The 16372-nt window shown below is 36.1% G+C and overlaps 1 protein-coding gene across 1 annotated transcript in view; it reads right to left on the bottom strand.

The window, feature by feature from the left end:
• cfap20dc (CFAP20 domain containing) overlaps window positions 1-13914 on the bottom strand; it is a 55094-nt gene extending 41180 nt beyond the window's left edge. The window contains 12 exon segments of the mRNA XM_047346845.1: window positions 1584-1703; window positions 1789-1899; window positions 4631-4736; window positions 5707-5858; window positions 10169-10315; window positions 10772-10913; window positions 11061-11175; window positions 12537-12609; window positions 12719-12812; window positions 13373-13396; window positions 13398-13463; window positions 13673-13914. Coding sequence (XP_047202801.1) covers window positions 1584-1703; window positions 1789-1899; window positions 4631-4736; window positions 5707-5858; window positions 10169-10315; window positions 10772-10913; window positions 11061-11175; window positions 12537-12609; window positions 12719-12812; window positions 13373-13396; window positions 13398-13463; window positions 13673-13693 — 1171 coding nt within the window. The 5' untranslated portion in view covers window positions 13694-13914.
• Window positions 13915-16372: the final 2458 nt, after the last annotated feature.

The following is a 16372-nucleotide window of genomic DNA, read 5'->3' on the forward strand; positions in this document are numbered from 1 at the left end:
AAAATCTACCTTCATTCCTGACATTTGTGACCATGATATGTTAGTCGTTTCTTTTCATGAACCTGCTATAAAAATGTCCCAATGAGAATTTAACCTTATAAACATAAATAAAGACACAGCTTTGGTGTGTGGTATGATATGTATTTAGTCTCACTAAGTCAATAGTTTGCAGAAATATTTTTTTACCTCAATGACAGTTTTGCACATCTAGAGATTTGTTTGCTTGTGCTTCATTGCTAATTAGATCAAGTTCAGTCAGACTGGATGGAGAGCATCTGTGATCATCAATCTTCAAGTCTTGCCACAGATTCTCAATTATATTTCGATCTGTACTTTGACTGGACCATTCTAACTCATGAACATGCTTGGATCTAAACCATCCATTGTAGCTCTGGCTGTATGTTTAGATTATTTTTCCTGGTAGAACATGACACTCAGCCCTAGTCTCAAGTCTTTTGCAGCCCCCAGAAGGCTTTCTTCCAATATTTGCATCTAATTAGCTCCACCTATGTTTCCATCTCATCTGAGCAGCTTCTCTGTCCCTGCTGAAGAAAAGCCTGCATAGCATGGTGCTGCCACCACCCTGTTTAATGACAGTGATAGTGTGTTCAGGGAAATATGCAGTTTTAATTTTCCACCAAACATAGCACTTTGTGAAAGTGTTGTGTGTGAGTTAATGACTGCCTTGTTGACAGATTCTTCCACCTGAGCTGTATATCTCTACACATTTAGATTTGTAAACAAAAGGTACTACTCTGTTTTGGTCTTTCACATAAAATTCTTAACAAAATCACAGAAGCTTGCTATATAAATACCTTTGCAATGAACTATATGCACAGTCAAGAGGGTAAAAGCTTTTATAAGCTTAAATGAAAGTTGCTCCAATGTGTAAGTGCAAGTAAGACACAGTGAATCTCTACTCTCTAAGAAAAATCTCTGTTAAAAGACAGAGGCACCTAAATCTGAATGAGTGAGCACATTTGAACCTCTCGACAGTATAATCACTTCCTCTAATTGCCCACTGTGTGGCAAACCCCGGGCCCAGGAGATGTCCCTCTGACTTTTATTTAATGTGCCACATTACCATTAATGAACTAACTACTTTCCATCGGTGGGCAGGGCTGCACCAAAGGAGCTTACTGCTTGTGGAGAAACCTCCATAAATGAGCTCTCAGAATACATGCACTCGTTTTGCAAGGACAATGTGAGCGTGGGTGTGTGCGCATGAGGGTTACGTGGGGGGACGGCGGTGGGGAAGAGAGCGCAGGTTGGAGAGAGGAGGGTCATGCAGGTGGCCCTGATGTGGGTTATGTAAAATTTAAAAGAGGGAACAAAAGCACATATGCAGCACATAAGCATTAAAATTCATGCTGTATTTTGAAGTGATCTAATTTTTGAATTATCTAAACAGTAGGACTGCTATTTCCCAAGCATAAATGAGCTGCCTAAAAAAATCAGAACATGCAACATCATCCAACCTGCATATCAATGTTTTTTTATGTTCTCATCCCTTGATGTCTTATTATACTGTTGTGACTTTCTCTTTGTCTTAAAATTTACATGTCATCCTACTTTTAGCTTACCCACTACTAGGTTTGCTGGCTTCTGTGCTCGGGTTGGAAGCTGCTGGCTGCTCTCTTGCTGACTGGATGAAAAAGGACTATCATCCCTACTTCCTTTGGTTTTACAACTACATTCAGCATCTGGGGGAGTTCAACAAAAAATGAAATTCTTAACATAATACAAACACAATTCCATGCCCTGATACTGTTCACACATATAGTGTACCTGATGATGGTACCCTCTCTCTTCCAGCACTCAGGATTCGTAGCTTCTTAGATGCCTGCTTACCAAACAAACTTCGTTTGGGTGGGTGGGGTTGTAATTTGCAAGATGCTCCTACAAATAATAATTTGAACATCAGAAAATGGTTTATAACACATAGATTCAAACAACAATGTTATTAAAGCTTGCCAGAAGCATGTCTGAGAACTGATTATGCACTGTGAAAATCCCTAATAATGAAGGTATTTCGGCAACTGAGCTTCTTACGTTCATTCATTGCAAAAAGAATATATCCAGCTACATTATGTTTGGCTGAATTAAGGAATTTTAATCAGTCAGATTTTGCATTCAGTCATGCTGAAAGGATAGTGTATTACCAATCATAAAGGCTGTTATTGGATGCTCGAGAGACTTCATACTCTGCAGAAACAGGGCCTATTTTTTTGTTGCCTTATATATAATACTTTTACAAGGGCACATTGCTTGGAAGAAGAAGCTAAATCATTTCCTCCTGGAAGATTCTCAGCCATAGGAGATGCCATGTAATGAGCCAAAGCTATCTAGACTTCTTTGCAATGCAGTGGCAAAGTCAGTGACACTTTCTTTTTATATTTTTACATTCATCCTACTGCAGATGTGTTTAGGGTGTGCCTGCAGTCTCCACCAATGACAGTAGATAGGTTTATCCACTACATTTTCTTGTTTTGTCTGTTCATTTTCCTGTCTACTGCTTTATATGAAGATATGGACAAACTTGTTGGTATCCTTGCAGCTAATTGAAACAATGCTTTATTTCTCCTGAAAAAATTGTAATATAAAAAAATGTGTAATGTTTTCTTGCATGTCTTTGATAAAGTAAACTAAGGTTGTTTATTTTATGAAGTTAGGCTAAAATTAAGAGACGTGTTACATGTAGAGGATCCCTTATATACCTGTCATTGCCTTCTAGACAGACTTTCCTTTGTCTAAGCTTTAGCAATATTACAGTGTAAAAATGTAATTCTATCTATACTGCTTAGTTAAAAAAAAAAAAAAAATTGAAATTTTGGCATATAATGTAAAATTATAAATAAAATTCAAGTGTATTTGAAAGGTGATTAAATTTTATGGGAAATTCTTCACACCAAGATAGAAGGTGGACAGAGCATGTTCTACTGATATAAACAAATATGGTTGTTTGTGCATGTAAAAATGTACTTTTGTATTTTCATTGTTTAAATATGTACCAAAGCATTTACGCTAAATGGACTGAATTGTATTTAGTGCTTTTCCAGTCATATTGACCACTCAAAGTGCTTTAAAATAGAGTCACATTCATTGCCTACTGATACACAGATCAGTAGGCAACTTGAAGTTAAGTGCAAATCAACATATGGCAACAAGTTGAAATCGAAACCACAACCGAATGCAAGATGATTACTCTTCTCACTGAACCAGCGCTGTCTGTTACTTGGCAAGCCTTCCCTACATAGGCCTGGGCCCATTGTCTGTACCTTTGGCAACTAGCTTAAGCAAGCCTTTTGCCTAGCATGTAAAGGTTAGTTGTTTATATTTAATAAATCTTACAAGGGTCCTTTAAAATGTATTATCTTCCTTGTGCACCTAAAGACTACAAGTATTGTTTTAAAATATTAAGGGAACAAAATAGTGTATAAAATTCAAGATATGGAAATTTGAATTGATGTTTCATGAGGTGTAGTAAAATTAAAGATCAATTTGTGCCCATAAAGAAATATGTGCAGTATTTTGGCAGTCCTTATTTGGTTTTATTTTGTTTACCTCCTACAGCGTGCTTCTGAAGAAAGCTGCCAAAAAAGTTAAGAGCCATCACTTACACAGTTGGCAATAGTTTCTAACTACATGCAACAGTTCACCAAAGGAGACAATGAATCCTTGTATCAGTCATGTTTCAAACTAGCTTTTTAACTTTAAGTACTATCACAAGTGCCATCAAGTTGTTCATTAACTATGCAGTCATTTTAAAATGAACAAATATGCTACTGAATAGTTTGTTAGTGCTGTGCTCCAAGCATGGGCCAGAGAGACAAAAGATAAGAGCTCAGAGGATTACATCTTTGTTAAAGGTAGGGGCTACAAGAAGACCTCCAAGCAGCTTCATGATCCTCTTACCACAGGCGAGCGTAAGTGTATTTTCAGGTTGGTCAGATGAATAGTAGAAAAAATAGTAATAGAATGGTAAAAAAGAGCCAAGATAAACTCCAAAGTCAAGCTCTTTAAAATCATCCGATGTGTTTTGACCAATAATGTGATCCACGGAAGAAGACCTATGAGGGCTTTTTGCATCTGATATAGAGAACCTTTACTCTGTGTAGGGCAAAATTGGAATCTCAAGACTCTAGACCTAACTCATTAATAGAAACGTGGCCCAAGAGAAATATCAAACCTTTGCCAGTTTCAAGTGATTTCAGCAGACGTTTTTCGGTTTTGTTGTTTAGTGTGGAAGGGAACTAACAGATTTATCTGTGTCTCTGATTAAAAACACTAAGTGTAAATAATTGATAGCAAATCCAACTTCATTATGGCCTATGGAAGGTGTGGTTTTTTGGTTACGTATTTTTTTAATGTACCCTTTGAAACCTTTTGTGATTTTTTCATTATCCTGACAATCTACTGTACCCTGACAAATTTAGATTCTCTCTCGTTTTGTGTTACAGATGTGAACATGTATTTGCTCCTGTTTACTGAGCTTGACTCAGTACACAACAAAGCTAACAAAGAAAAAAGTGAGATTTTCAATGACAAAATAGTAAACCAAGGACGTTCTAAGATGTTGAAAACATTCACACAATAAGAAAAATACAGATTAATATCTACTCATAATTACCTTCAGCAATAGTTGACTGTTGACCATGGGAGAGATTTTCAACTCGTATGTTAATGTTCTGACTCTCTGTGGTTTTCTTTTGATTTAGTCTACATGATGAAGAACCCTGTGGCACAATAGCAAAAGAAACAAAAACTCAATGACAAGGTTCCACTATTTTTTTTTACTGTAAAGGCACAGATAACTCACAAGGAATTACATCAGTTTGTCCAAAACATTAAACCCATTAACGAAAAGGCAGGCCATTGATTATATTACATCTTTTATGCCTACTAAATGTTGCCCAAGGAAAGTCCTATTAATAGGGTCATGCTTTGTTCAGGTTCTGTGACGTGTTTTTACAGTGAAGGGTTTACGTTTTGGTTAGAATTACTATTCTACAAAATGCTTGAAACAATACTGATATATGCACATTTGAGAACACATTTGTAAAGTGACTTAAGATTCTGTTATCTTGTTTCTTAATTTGCTACGAATGGTGGCATGTCTACAAATGCATTTAACATGGGTTAAACAGAAAAATACTGTTTATATATATATATATATATATATATATATATAAAATATATATATCTCAGAATGGCTAGCTTATAAGCAGGGATCATATGTGCAAAGATGACTGAACAGGCTAGTCTGGTCTCCTAAAACATGTTCAGCAGTCAAGCAGTCAAGTGGATGTTTGACATTACCGTTTTCTTAGTATTGTTGCAAATAGCACAACAATTTCCTCCACAGTGCCTTCTTTCATCTGAATAATTTGTTATGCAATACAGTAAAATGTATCTAGAATAGTTTGAACAACTTGAATTATTCAACAATTCAACATTTCAATCCAACAAAGTTTTTTTTGGTTTTTTTTTTAACTGATGAAAAAGCAAGTCTAATCCAGCCCTCAGATTATACAGAACAGGATTTTAAAGAACTGCTACTGAAAACAGCTGTGCCTCTAGGGTCATAGCTGTTTGGGGAGCACAAGGAGAATTTAAACATTTCTTAGTAATGTGTTTTAAGTTATAGTTCACTAGTCTACCGTTCTCTGGGATCAGATTGATTACAGTAATGTAAATAAAGCATACACTTCTCTCCATTTTGTCCAACTTTGCACTGCTTGTTCTTCCAGTATTGGGAGATGCTGAAGAAGCTCTGGAAACCGAGGCTGTCTGTAAAACACCCCGGGGCTTGGTTCTCCGATAACTTGTTGATGTAGCAATGTGAGACTGATCAGGTACTGCAGAAAAAAGGAAATTTCCACATCTCATTGGTGCACAGAATAGTATATTTAAGGTCAGAGAAGCAGCGTTTTGTCTGGTAACAATGCCTACTAAACGTTTCTTGTTCACTGTGACAAAGAAAACAACTTTTAAAACAGGCCTGGTTTATATACTGAAGTATTATTTAGGCTTTGATACTTTGTAAACATACCCAAAAATAAGCTTTAGGTATTATTGTGATATGGATGAACCTGTGGGCCTCAACTAACAGCAAAATTAAATAGCATTTATTCATAAAGATATACAAACAGCTAATAATTGGATTTCGATTGAACTAGAGCTTATCCTAGTGAAAAGATGTGTTTCTAACTATCAGTGCCATTTCATCATGTGAAAATAATGGGCTGAAGTGGGAGTTACTGTGATATGGCATCAACCTGACCCTGCTGTATCTGTGCCAGGGCTAATCAGGACCACCTCTGCTGAAGCTAACAGCAAAACACACATTCTATCTGATCCTCATCAAAGCGCCGAACAAACACTTTCACTCCGCAAGACAAACATGATCGACAACATGATACCGACCGGGCTTAGCTGGATGTTCTAAGAAGGAGAGAGGAAATCACACTTCTCTGATACAGCAGATGGAACACATTGAGCTGTACCTGTTATGTGAATAAATTTCAGTGTACTTCAAATCTGCAAAAGGCAGTAAAGAATGGGATAACAGAAAGGATTACAATGAGATATAGGTATGATAGCTGGCTCTGGAGAAGTAGTTTCAGCAGTGATTTGGATCTGTAAAAATTCATTGACCTTCAACGTAACAAAGAGTCTTTGGTGTAGCATTGAGTTAAACAGGATTTGTTTGTTGTCGCAAAACAAAACAAAAATTCTGTGGCCTCCCTTTTAACTGTTTTTGACAGTTTGGGTACTAAAGGAAATACATTCAACAAACAACTCTGTCCTAGTTAAATTGGATGTCTACTTTAATAGCGATCGGTTTAATTATGATTAGGTATGCTGTACTAATAACGAGGATGCTAATTATGAAAAGATTTTTCTCGTTTGTGGTTACTGCTCTCATTTAAGGGCACTGTTGCTTGATTAAACGTGACTTGGACAGCTGTCAGAACAAATAAATATGCGCTGATAAAAAAGGCCACAAAGGCAACAGAACTGGATTACTGGTGCATGTCGTCCTGTATGAGGAGATAATTGCAGCTTCTTGAGAGCAGATAAGACCCAAATAAACACAAAAATCAGAGAAAAAGGAATTTCAAATCACAGTCTTGTTATAAACATACAAGCTTCTACATATAGATTTATCAATTATCTTTACTCTAATAATATAAACTGACACCATCAGAATAGGTGTGTCGAAACAACATCTTTGCTATCTCCCATAAATTCATGCCAGTTAGGTGGTTCTGAAAAATGAAAAGGACTAAAACTAACTGAAACTTTTTTTAAAGTTAACTTTGTCTTATATTTGGCCACTCTACATTGCTCTACAAAAAATCCTAATATGGATGCCACAATATTAATCAATTACATGTCTACAACTAACTAGAGTTTTTGGCAAAGATCATTAAAAAGGCATTTTATAAATTAATTTAATCCTTTAGAAAATAAAAATGATATCTTTAGTGCTTTATAGACAAATCTTTGACCACATAACAGTGCTGATACTGCACTTGTTTAAATGCTGTCTTAACAGTGATGTATCAAAAACCTCTGTCTAGGTATTACTGTATTATAGTGCTGCGTTTGGCACAGTTGATCAAAACATACTGACTGATAGACTGGAAAGGTCAGTGGGGTTGTCTGGGACTGGGCAAGATTGGTTCAGATCTTACTAGGCAGTTCGGGACCACTTAGGGACATTTGGCAATTAGAAATCTGAGTAAAAGGAAATCACGCAGGGTCCCTCAAGTCTTTATTATAGGACCAATATCTAGTACTCCAATATTTCTTACCACATAACTACTAATGACATGAATCTTTATATTTCCTTCTTACCACATGAGAACTGTCTTCTCCAGTCACTAAGCAATTGTGTCATTAAGTGCAAAAAAGAAAAAAGTTGTTTTTGTACCCAATAGCACAAGGATAGAGATTACCCTTAAACCAAAAATTATTCATACACCTAGTAGATTTAACCTTTAAATGAGTTTTATTTGATCAATACATGTTGCTGATATGAAATGACACAGGCATCTCTGAAAAGATAATAAAACAATATAAGAAGAGTGTCACTTTTGGAAAAAATATTCATTTGTTTTTATTTACATCTTACTGAAAATGGTGAAAATGTCAAAAACTATTTATACCCTTCTCAATAATCAATGGAAAGATCATAATTGGAATTACAGCAATTTCACCCTTCTTTTCCATGTTTCTGTGGGTATTTTTAGGGTTTCTCTTTGGTAATGAGCTCCAAGTCTTTGAGAATGGAAGGTCTCCTTGCCATCACCCTAATCTATAGCTCCCTCCACAGTTTCTACATCCGATTCAAATAGTACCTTCTGTCTGAAGGAGCATGTTGGCAAAGTTAAAAGATTAGTTTAAATCTAAGGTTGCCAAGGTTTTGAACAATTTTGGGCTTAACTATAGTACCTAACTAAACTCACTGAAGCTCAAGGTGTCGTTAAGAATCAAAATTTTAACATCCAAATACAGCCAATTAAAGTCAACTTAACCAGCCTACTACTTTCCTAAAAACATTGTCTGAATTAAAAGTTTCCTTTCAAAATATCACACAAAAAAAAACTGGAGCATGCTTTTCTTTTTGTTGGTCAGATTATTTTAATGGTATATTTAACAATGTCTGTAAAAAAAGGAACCAACCATGTAAATGGATCATATCACAATAGTCCCTAATCACCAAACTGTCTCCCTGCTTGTAAAAGGATACAGTGCAAAATCTTGTTATTGGTCTATTAAGCACATTTCAGAATTCCTTGTCAGGTTTGAACCATTTAGAACAGTGATGTCAAAAATGCAGTCAGTATCCTACATTTTTATAATCCTTCCCTGGTTCAACACACCTGAATCACATCAGAGTTCACTACTAAGCCCCTGCAGAACTTGATGGCAATCTGAGGAGGTAGTTCCAGGCATTTTAATCAGCTTTGTTGAAACAAGAACAGATATAAAACACGCAGAGCACCGGCCTGGGACCGGAGTTGGACAACCATGATCTGGAGCCTTCAGGTCATCAGAGACCTATTTACTCAATTTTTCCAGGGCCAGAATTAAGCATTTAGTGTTTATGCTCCTTAGTTCTGAAACCAACTCCCTTAAAACCTGAGATGTGCTAAAACTGTTGGCTCTTTTCCATCTAGATTGACTGTTTACCGCAGCTTTCCCATTACGGGCTAAGATTATTGTTTTATAAGTTAATTGTTATCATCTGTACTATTTATTTATCATAAATGTCAAGAATGCAAAGTTGCAAAGTTTATTTTATGTGATCTCCTTAATGTTTTGACTTTCTTGCCTTAAATGAAATTCCCCCTCTTTATTCTGTTATCTTTCTGTAAAGAACTACAAATTACGTAAGCATGAATGGTGCTACACAGATCACTTTGTCTTGCTTTGCCATGACTTGTCCTATATATCCGTTTGTGACATAAAAATGTGTAACTGTGCACATACAAGGTATTATGTCCTGTGTGTCTTTGTGTGGCTCTGTGATTTACTGATGAGTTGTCCAATTTCTAGTGCCTCTTACCCATTAACTACACCCTACATCTACCCACATGATGCTGCAAGGATTTAGGTTATATAAGATGGTTAGATAGATCATGGAAATCTACCTTCCTCATGTTATTTTTAGATGTTGAGCACGTCACCATTGCTATTTTGCTGCAAAAACAACCCTTTTCCTTCAAAAAAGCCTCTCCAGGCAGCAGAGATTTCTTTCATTACAGCAATAGAAGTGGTCAGGTACTGATGCTGAAGACAAAGGCCAACTTCTCCATCCATAGCAAAACAGAGTATAGGTTAAGTATCCTGGAAGAAAAATAAGCTCCACATAAAGCTTACACCTGCTATTGTGCACAGGGGCAAAGCCAAGCTGAAACATTAAAGGGTCCTTCCCAAACTGCAGCAGCAAAGCCAACCGTCTAATACCACTGACTGAGGAGGCAGAGTCCACTGCAAAAGGGCATAAAACTATGAGGATGAGGATAATCTGCTCTATTGTGGGTATTTTTTTATCCTGTCAAACAACCTAATGCCATTTTTAATTGAAATTGATTGTTTTAGAGCTTTTGTTATGTGCACTGAATCATTCCAATTCTGGGGTTTTTGTCTTACTTACTGGAGGCAGAGCTAAGAGGATCAGACTTCACTTCGGCCTTCTGCGAGTTCTCGTAGTTCAGCACTTGAGTAATTTGGTTCACATCAGAAGGGTACCAAAAACTGCGAGGAATAATCTCCCTGAGACAAGCCCCACTAAGAAACACATCTGCAAAGAAAAACAAATATGCAGTCTTGGATAAATTCTAACAAAATGTAGGGATATTTTTTGGCAAAACAGGCCAAAATATATCATTGTGACATATTATCATGTCATAAAAATAACAAATTAGTGGTGTAGAGTGAAAAGGTACTGGCCAGCCACTACTTTTTCGTTACACCTGGCACGTGGTGCATTTCCACTAAATCCACCAATATATTTTCAGCCGACCATCACAAAGAACAGCAAATTGTTTCCAAATCTATTCATATACTTCACCATAAACACACAAGATGCACATACATACATGGACACAAAATAACAATGCTTTAAGCTGAGAGCACTGGACTGCTTCAGTGAACAGCAGTTAGCCATTTGTACCTGTTAAACAACCAGACATACAGAGGACTTGAGGGCGAGCTGATAAAACTGAACAATATGCGATCAATAATTCATTTTCATCACCTGACATAATTTTAGGGTCTGTTTTCATGGTGAAGATCCTCCGAACTTTACAGGTAGCAAACAAAGTGATGCCATCCAGAGTCAAAAATCCCTTGAAAAGTTCACCAGCGATTGATACAAGGTCGATGCATAAAGTAGACCACTGAGACAACAGATGCAACATAAATTTAGGGTTTTAGTGATACAGTTCAGCTTTTACATTTAAACATGAAAAAAGATAAAAAGTACATAGCCAAAAGTGCTTTTAAAAAATCATGATGAATGCATAAACCATGAATTACACACTCACAGTATTTCGGTTTAGCTCTGTGAAAGGTATCTTTGCATGCAAAAGTGTGGCAGACATCTCTTTGTGCACTGTTGAAAAGTAAAGTCTTCTTTTAAGATGCTCTGAATCAGTTATCCTGTTTATAACAGATAAGACAACAGCACATAGATTATTACCTGTTGCAACTGAGTCACTAGCAGATCCTGATTATATTAAATGTTAAGCTTTATCTGTCTCTAATGTGAGTTCTTAAAGAGGTCTTCACTTTAATATAACACTGGAAAGTAGCTGTCTAGATCCGCCCTAAAGCTACAGGTTCATCTCTGTAAATGAAAAATATACTTGTTTCAACTTAATTTAGTTCAAAAGTAAAAAATGTTATGTAGATTCATCACACACTGAGTAATTTATTTTAACCATTAATTTCTGTTAATTTCAATGATAATGGCTTACAGTTAATTGAAACCCAAATATTTGTTAGTTTCTCCAAAAATTTGCATTCTAAATAACAACAATGAAAAATGATTTAAATACAGAAACGTTATGGCCAACACAATCATGAGGAAGAGTGTAGACACATATGGTGGTCCAGCAGACAGCCATTGACAATGTTAATAAAGGCAAAAAAGATCTTCGCTATCCAGGCATATCAGTGGCAAGTTCAGTGGAAGGAAAAAGTGTGTTAGAAAAAGATGAAAAAACAACAGGGATTACTGCAGACGTGATAGGATTGTAAAGCAAAGAATTTGGCAGAAATTCACAAGGCATGAACTGTGACCAGACAAGGCTCTGTAAAAGCCATCACACGCAGACATATCCAGCACATGGGCTACAAATGTTGCAGTCCTTGTTTTAAGCCACTCCTAAACCAAAGACAACATCAGAAGTGATTTACCAAACCCTGCACTGTTCCTCAGTGATCCAAAGTAATTTTTTCAGAGAACAGTAAATTTTGCATTTCATTTGGAACTAGAGGTCCTAGAGTCTGGAGGAGGGGAGAGAGCAGAAAAGGTAGAGTGGGAGGTTTCTAAAGACAGTGAATATTTAGGGAGCTATGTCATCTGCTAGTGCTGGTCCACTGTGTTTTATGAAGTCCAAAGTCAGACCCCTCCATACCACACTGCATTGATGTAGTATTACATGCAAAAAGAGCCCTAACCAAACATAATGTGTTTATAATGTACAGTACATAGACACACTTTTCAGAATGCATCATATTTGAATTATTTTCCATTCAGGACCAGCTATAATCATAACATTAACAGATATAGATGCTTCCAATAAATCATTCTGTGTGTAATAAATCTACATAACATAAGGAATTTACTTTTTGAAATCAATTACTAAAATAAATTAACTTTTTGATTATTTTCTGATTTATTTTCAAAATAGGTTAGGTTACCTTTTTCCTGGGGTCTGCAATATATTCCTACTTGATCATTTTTATCAATACTTTATTAATATTAAATAAGAATATTATTTCAAACTCATACTTACACAAGCTCAATAGAAAAATCATGGCGCTCTGGAACATTTACTTGAAGGACCAAAAATCGCTGAATAAGCCCAACTATGATAAAAAAAAAGCAAAGAAATGAGTTCTAATCACCATGCAAAATAAAAAAACGCACAAAAATAATGTGACAGATGGATGTATAAAAAGAATGATATTGACTTACGAGACATTTTAGCATTCTCCGGCATTTGCATTTTGACAGTGTGGCTGCTTCCCTCCAGACAGTAAACAAATCCTTTAACTTCTTTATTATACTCCTAAGAGAGAACATAATTCAGAAGAGGTCTTACTAAGTCTAGGCCTTCCCGTGTATGATTGTATACCTGTTGTGTAAATGTCCCCAGGGGATAACAAATGGTTTTTATGGGAGCATATATAAGAGGCTTCAGCTATAAAGTCTATGTGTCAAGATCAATTCCAGCTGTAAAAAGTGTTTAGTTGGCAGTATTGCTTGGCATCTATTGTAATGAAAGTAAGATTATTTGTCAGCTATGTATGAAAAAAGCAACTGACCTCCACAAAAACCTTGTTGCAAACATCTGATTTGATTTATCGGGATGACACCATATGGCACTTATGCAGTGAGCACTGTGCTACTGAGCTGTTGTGTAACATTTTTGCTTTTTTATCTTAGCATAGTGCTCACTGATGTATTTTGTTCCACTATGCTGCATTACTATATATATTGCATGAATGGCTTGTGCAACCCAGTAGTCTAGATGCGAGAATAGCGTGAGTTAGAGGACACACAGACCTGTTAAATTTGATTGTGATGTAAATAAATAAGCAGAAAAAGGAGCTGGCTTGTAAACCTCACTTTATGTATAGCTGACGGTCCCCCCCCAAAGCCTCCATTTGGCTACAGGGTCCTTTCCTTGTCCACTGAAGAGATCAAAGACAGCTCCCCCCTACAACAAATAGGAGCTATTTATTATGAGTTCCTCCTTCTAATACTCTCACTAGTATTGTTATTATTATTTTAAGAATAATAGCAACAACAATAACATTTAACAATAAAAACATAATATAAAATAACAATAATATAAAAAAATGACAAAAACGTTACATTACAAGGCAAGTTGGTCATATTAGTTAAGTTTACAAATGTAGCAGTTACCTGGTAAATGTTCCTGAACATTTTAATGACACGTCACATCAAAGGAAATTAGTCAAAACATTACTTTAAATTGAAATTCTTTAGTTAAGGTTCATCTGTTCCTCACGCCCGAATCGTATCAAGCGACACAATGAAGGAATTTAATGTTTATCTTTTCAAAATACGACAGCTAGGAAGTTAGAGAAGTAAACAGAAGAGAAATGACGGTTTAGCTAACTCGGGAAGTGTCTCCATGGTTACCTGACGCCAAGCCGTTACGTTCCCGTGCTCTCGAGTTCTGCTTCAACGCACAGGCCTGAAAATATGACGCAGCCTGAACGTCAGTTTGAATGATTACGTAAATATTTGAAACGTGCGTTTTAACAACAGTAGTGTTGCTCTTTTCAGGCTGGGAATTCGGTAGACACTGGGTGAATTTTTTTGTAGGTCGTTAGAGGCGGTTTTCACACAAGCTATACTTAATGTAGTTATAAGTCACTCAATTTCGAAAACTTCCAGGTTGCTATTTCTGTTTATATACTATCTCTATGAATAAGCCTGATACAGACTACAGTCATGAAAATAAATATTGACAAAAAATGTATTAAACAGAACTTTTCAAAAAGAGAAACATATTAAATAGAGTTATTTTACATAGAGTAATATATAAAATCTATTTCAGTTTTTTATTAGTATTTTTTTTGGCTTACAACTAATAAAAACCCAAATTTGCTTTCTGAGGAAATTAAAGTATTATGATAGACCAATAAAGAAAAAAAGATTTATATTAAATAAAGATTATGTGATGACCCTGTTATTGTCTACGCAATTGAGGAGGAATCTGATGACCTAACAATTATAATTGACACCCTCCTCCATAAAGGAGGTAACCAGTAAAATGCCAATGTTAAAGAAGCTGTCTAGTCACAGACTGCAGTGTCCTAGAACGTTTTGTGAAATTTAGTGGAAGGAAAAGCATTAGTTTAAACTTATATAGAAACAACAGGAATAACTGCAGCCTTTAAGGGGCTGTAAAGAATACTTAATTAAAGAATGATGCATTTCTTGTGTTACCTGGTTTAAGTAGCACGGCATTACTGTGCTTGACTGGCCAGCAACCTCAACGGATGTAAGCCCTTATAGAGAATCTATGAGAGAAACCAGTCCCATCAACGCAGATTAACTGAAGGCTGCTATTAAAGCAACCCGGGCTTCCTTAGACACACAAGCTGATTGCCCCAATGAAACACTGCAGTGCAACTGCAGTAATTCTTGCAAAAGGAGCCACAACCAAGTATAGAGTGCATGCACTCTATAGTATATGGACAGACTTTTCAGTATGTTGGTTCATTTGTTATAAAAACTGTTAATAAAAACTGTAAATTTGTAATATTATTCTCTGAGAAACTGTATTTGTTTTTTATTATCTGTAAGTCATTATCATCAACATGACCAGGAATGTATGTATGTATGGAAAATTAAAACGTTATTATTGCCATTACAGCAGTCAAACCCTTTTAATCATTGCTGACAGGTCTTCTGCATGTATATTGACAATTCATCTTTGGTGTTAAATGAAGGCTGGGAGGCTTCTTCCCATCACCCTAATCTTTTTGCTACCCCCACGGATTCTCTATCATATTAAGGACAGGACTCTGGCAGGGCCACTCCATATTACTTCCAGTCAGCAGAAATATGTTGTAAAAACTGAAAGATTAATTTACATGCAAGTCTGCGATGGGTATGAATAATTTTGAACGTAACTGTAAATTATTACTATAAATGTTTTACTAACAGGTCCTGATTAAATAAAATGTAAAACTAAAATAAATCTAAAACTAAAAAAAAAAAAAAACTTGAATGGAAAAATTTGATTAATCTTCTTTTAGGTCAGGTGTTTGAACAAATAATTGCTCAGATGAAAACAACACTTCAGATTCATCATAAACATGATGGGCACTGCACCTTATGAATCTTAAGGGAGAGAAACCATCCTCAGAGTTCAAATGCTGGATCTTCGTTGTAAATAACTACATTTTGCAAGTAAAATGGCTAAATCTTTAAAGGCATTGTTCATGCTTAAGTGGAATTACACAATCTGCTACCGAAGTATTTTGGTTAAAAAAAAAACAGACAATATAATTTTACATTCTGTGGTCATTAGAATAATGTGTTTTAGGAGTCCAACAACAGAACATACCTGCCTGCTGTTACAGAGCAGCACAATCAAAATTTCATTTTTAAAACTGGTGCACTGGGTGTCCTGAAATGTCAATTCAATTCAATTCAGTTTTATTTATTTAGCGCCAATTCACAACACATGTTGTGTCAAGGCACTTCACAACAGTCAGGTACATAGATTCCAATTACCGTAATCCTAATAATTGAACAGTACAGTCAGAGTTAGTTATTTATTCAAATTGGACAAAAGGTTTTTCTGTCTAAGGAAACCCAGCAGATTGCATCCAGTCAGTGACTTGCAGCATTCACTCCTCCTGGATGAGCATGTAGAGACAGTGGACAGTCACTGGCGTTGATTTTGCAGCAATCCCTCATACTGAGCATGCATGTAGCGACAGTGGAGAGGAAAAACTCCCTTTTAACAGGAAGAAACCTCCAGCAGAACCAGGCTCAGTGTGAGCGGGCATCTGCCACGACCGACTGGGGGTTTGAGAGAACAGAGCAGAGACACAAAGAGAACAAAGAAGCACTGATCCAGGA

This window comes from Girardinichthys multiradiatus, chromosome 20 (assembly GCF_021462225.1).
Source record: "Girardinichthys multiradiatus isolate DD_20200921_A chromosome 20, DD_fGirMul_XY1, whole genome shotgun sequence".
Lineage (NCBI taxonomy): Eukaryota > Metazoa > Chordata > Actinopteri > Cyprinodontiformes > Goodeidae > Girardinichthys > Girardinichthys multiradiatus.